Source organism: Teleopsis dalmanni, unplaced genomic scaffold, assembly GCF_002237135.1.
Source record: "Teleopsis dalmanni isolate 2A unplaced genomic scaffold, ASM223713v2 unscaffolded_contig_5190, whole genome shotgun sequence".
NCBI classification, from domain to species: domain Eukaryota; kingdom Metazoa; phylum Arthropoda; class Insecta; order Diptera; family Diopsidae; genus Teleopsis; species Teleopsis dalmanni.
Genome location: NW_024036572.1, coordinates 1 through 1999, shown reverse-complemented (window position 1 = coordinate 1999; position 1999 = coordinate 1). Strand labels below are relative to the sequence as shown.

General features: G+C 37.6%; 2 protein-coding genes across 2 annotated transcripts; both read left to right on the top strand.

The window, feature by feature from the left end:
* Positions 1-404, top strand: LOC119665425 (the record flags this gene model as incomplete). Its single annotated transcript, XM_038074654.1, is given in 1 exon segment — positions 1-404. A coding segment is annotated over 1 exon segment (114 nt), but the record flags the coding sequence as incomplete, so codon positions are not given.
* On the top strand, positions 156-1935 carry LOC119665424. Its single transcript, XM_038074652.1, has 3 exons — positions 156-168; positions 246-955; positions 997-1935. Exons 1-3 carry the CDS (start codon positions 156-158, stop codon positions 1933-1935), a joined length of 1662 nt encoding a protein of 553 aa, XP_037930580.1.
* Positions 1936-1999: the final 64 nt, after the last annotated feature.

Below are 1999 nucleotides of genomic sequence, written 5' to 3'. Positions count from 1 at the left end.
CAATATCTTCAATCTCTGGATAAAACGTCTCCTTGTGTATCAGATGTGCACACCAATCATAAATTGTCAAAAATAAAAAAAATCTCACAAAGATTATGCTTTTTCTTGCACTAAATCTTCTTGTATATTTTGTTCAAGTGCGAATCACAAGCTCAATGGCTGTGAACGGTTTAAAAGTTTATCAACTGCACAACGTTTTGACACTGTAAAGCGATTCACACTGTGCATCAATTGTTTATCAAAAGGACATCAACGTTCTAACTGCCCATCAACTTATAGATGTAAGATTTGTTCAGATCAACATCACACCTTGTTACATCGTAGCAACACCATCAATGCTACAACACCTTTCAACTCAGTTCATCCTACTCCACAGTCATCAATGGTGTCAGCTGTAGCTACTACTTCTAGAGATACTGTGACACATACACATTTAGAGAAGTCATCGACAAGTAATGTCATCTTAGCTACAGCGCTAGTTCTAATACAGGATGCATCTGGATGCTATCAATTGGGTAGGGCGTTACTAGATTCGTGTTCACAGGTGAACTTCATCACTAATGATTTCGCTCAAAAACTTCGCATACCCATGGCCAAGCATAATATTGAAATTAACAGCATCGGAAATTCATCGACAAGAATCACATCAAAGGTATCAACTACTATCAAATCTCGATTCACGGCTTTTCAACTTCCATTGACATTCTGTATAACATCACATATTGCGTATCAACCAGATTCTGAAATAAACATCTCAACTTGGAACGTACCACCAAATATTAACCTTGCTGACGAACAATTTTACAAATCAACCCGTATTGATTTACTGCTTGGCACTGAAAGCTTTTTTAGTGTCCTGTCAGTAGGCCAGATTAAACTTGGATTAGGATTACCAACGTTACAGAAAACTATTTTGGGCTGGATTGTTTCAGGTAGATATGATGTTTCACAATGCGTTAATGTCTCCTTTCATCAATTGACTCTGTCGAGGAAAAGTTAGAACGTTTATGGAAGCTAGAAGAAGTCTCGATCACTCCACATGCTTGGACTAGTGAACAACAAGTTTGTGATCATTTGTTTTCAGAAACAGTATGCAGAACAGATGCAGGTAGAGTTATGGTAAGGTTGCCATTTAAGGATAGTCCTCAGTGTTTAGGCAGTTCATACGGTACAGCGTTGCGTAGATTTATTGCACAAGAAAATCGATTGTCACGGTCGCCTGAGCTCAAAACGCAATATGTTGCCTTTATGGAAGAATATCAAAACCTTGGTCACATGATTGAGGTAAAAGATCCAAATATTGATGAACCTCATTATTACATTCCGCATCATTGCGTATTGAAGCCAACCAGCACCTCGACGAAATTAAGAGTCGTATTCGACGCATCATGTCGAACCTCTTCTCAGAAATCTCTCAATGATATTTTGATGATTGGACCTACTCTGCAAACTGAATTGTTCATCCTCTTGTTACGTTTTCGCTTATTTCGATTCGCTCTTACTGCTGACATAGTGAAGATGTATAAACAAATTCTGATTGATCCTGAAGATAGAAAATTTCAGTACATTCTTTGGAGAAGTTCACCATCTACCAATATTCGTACTTTCCAGCTCAACACAGTTACATATGGAACAGCTGCTGCACCGTACCTTGCCATTCGTTGCCTATTGTATATAGCGCATCAATATGTGGATCAATTCAAGATTGCAGCTGAAGTAATCAAATCTTCGTTTTATGTTGATGACTTATTGCATGGTGCAGATTCTCTTTCTGAGTTACATCAAATAAGATACGAATTGGAAGAGCTTCTAAAACAGGGAGGTTTCGAATTAGCTAAATGGCACTCAAATCATCAAGCTTTTAGAGATGACACTACTATCAAAGATCTCAATATAGGTTCGGATGTTATTACCAGCACATTGGGACTGAAATAGGATCAAGATAATGATGTATTTATTATTTCATTTAATGTTAAACCAAACTCTATCAGCCGCATCA

Coding starts and splice junctions, on each gene's coding strand:
- LOC119665424 (XM_038074652.1), top strand. Junction 956..996: donor GATATGATGTTTCACAATGC/GTTAATGTCTCC, acceptor GTCGAGGAAAAG/TTAGAACGTTTATGGAAGCT.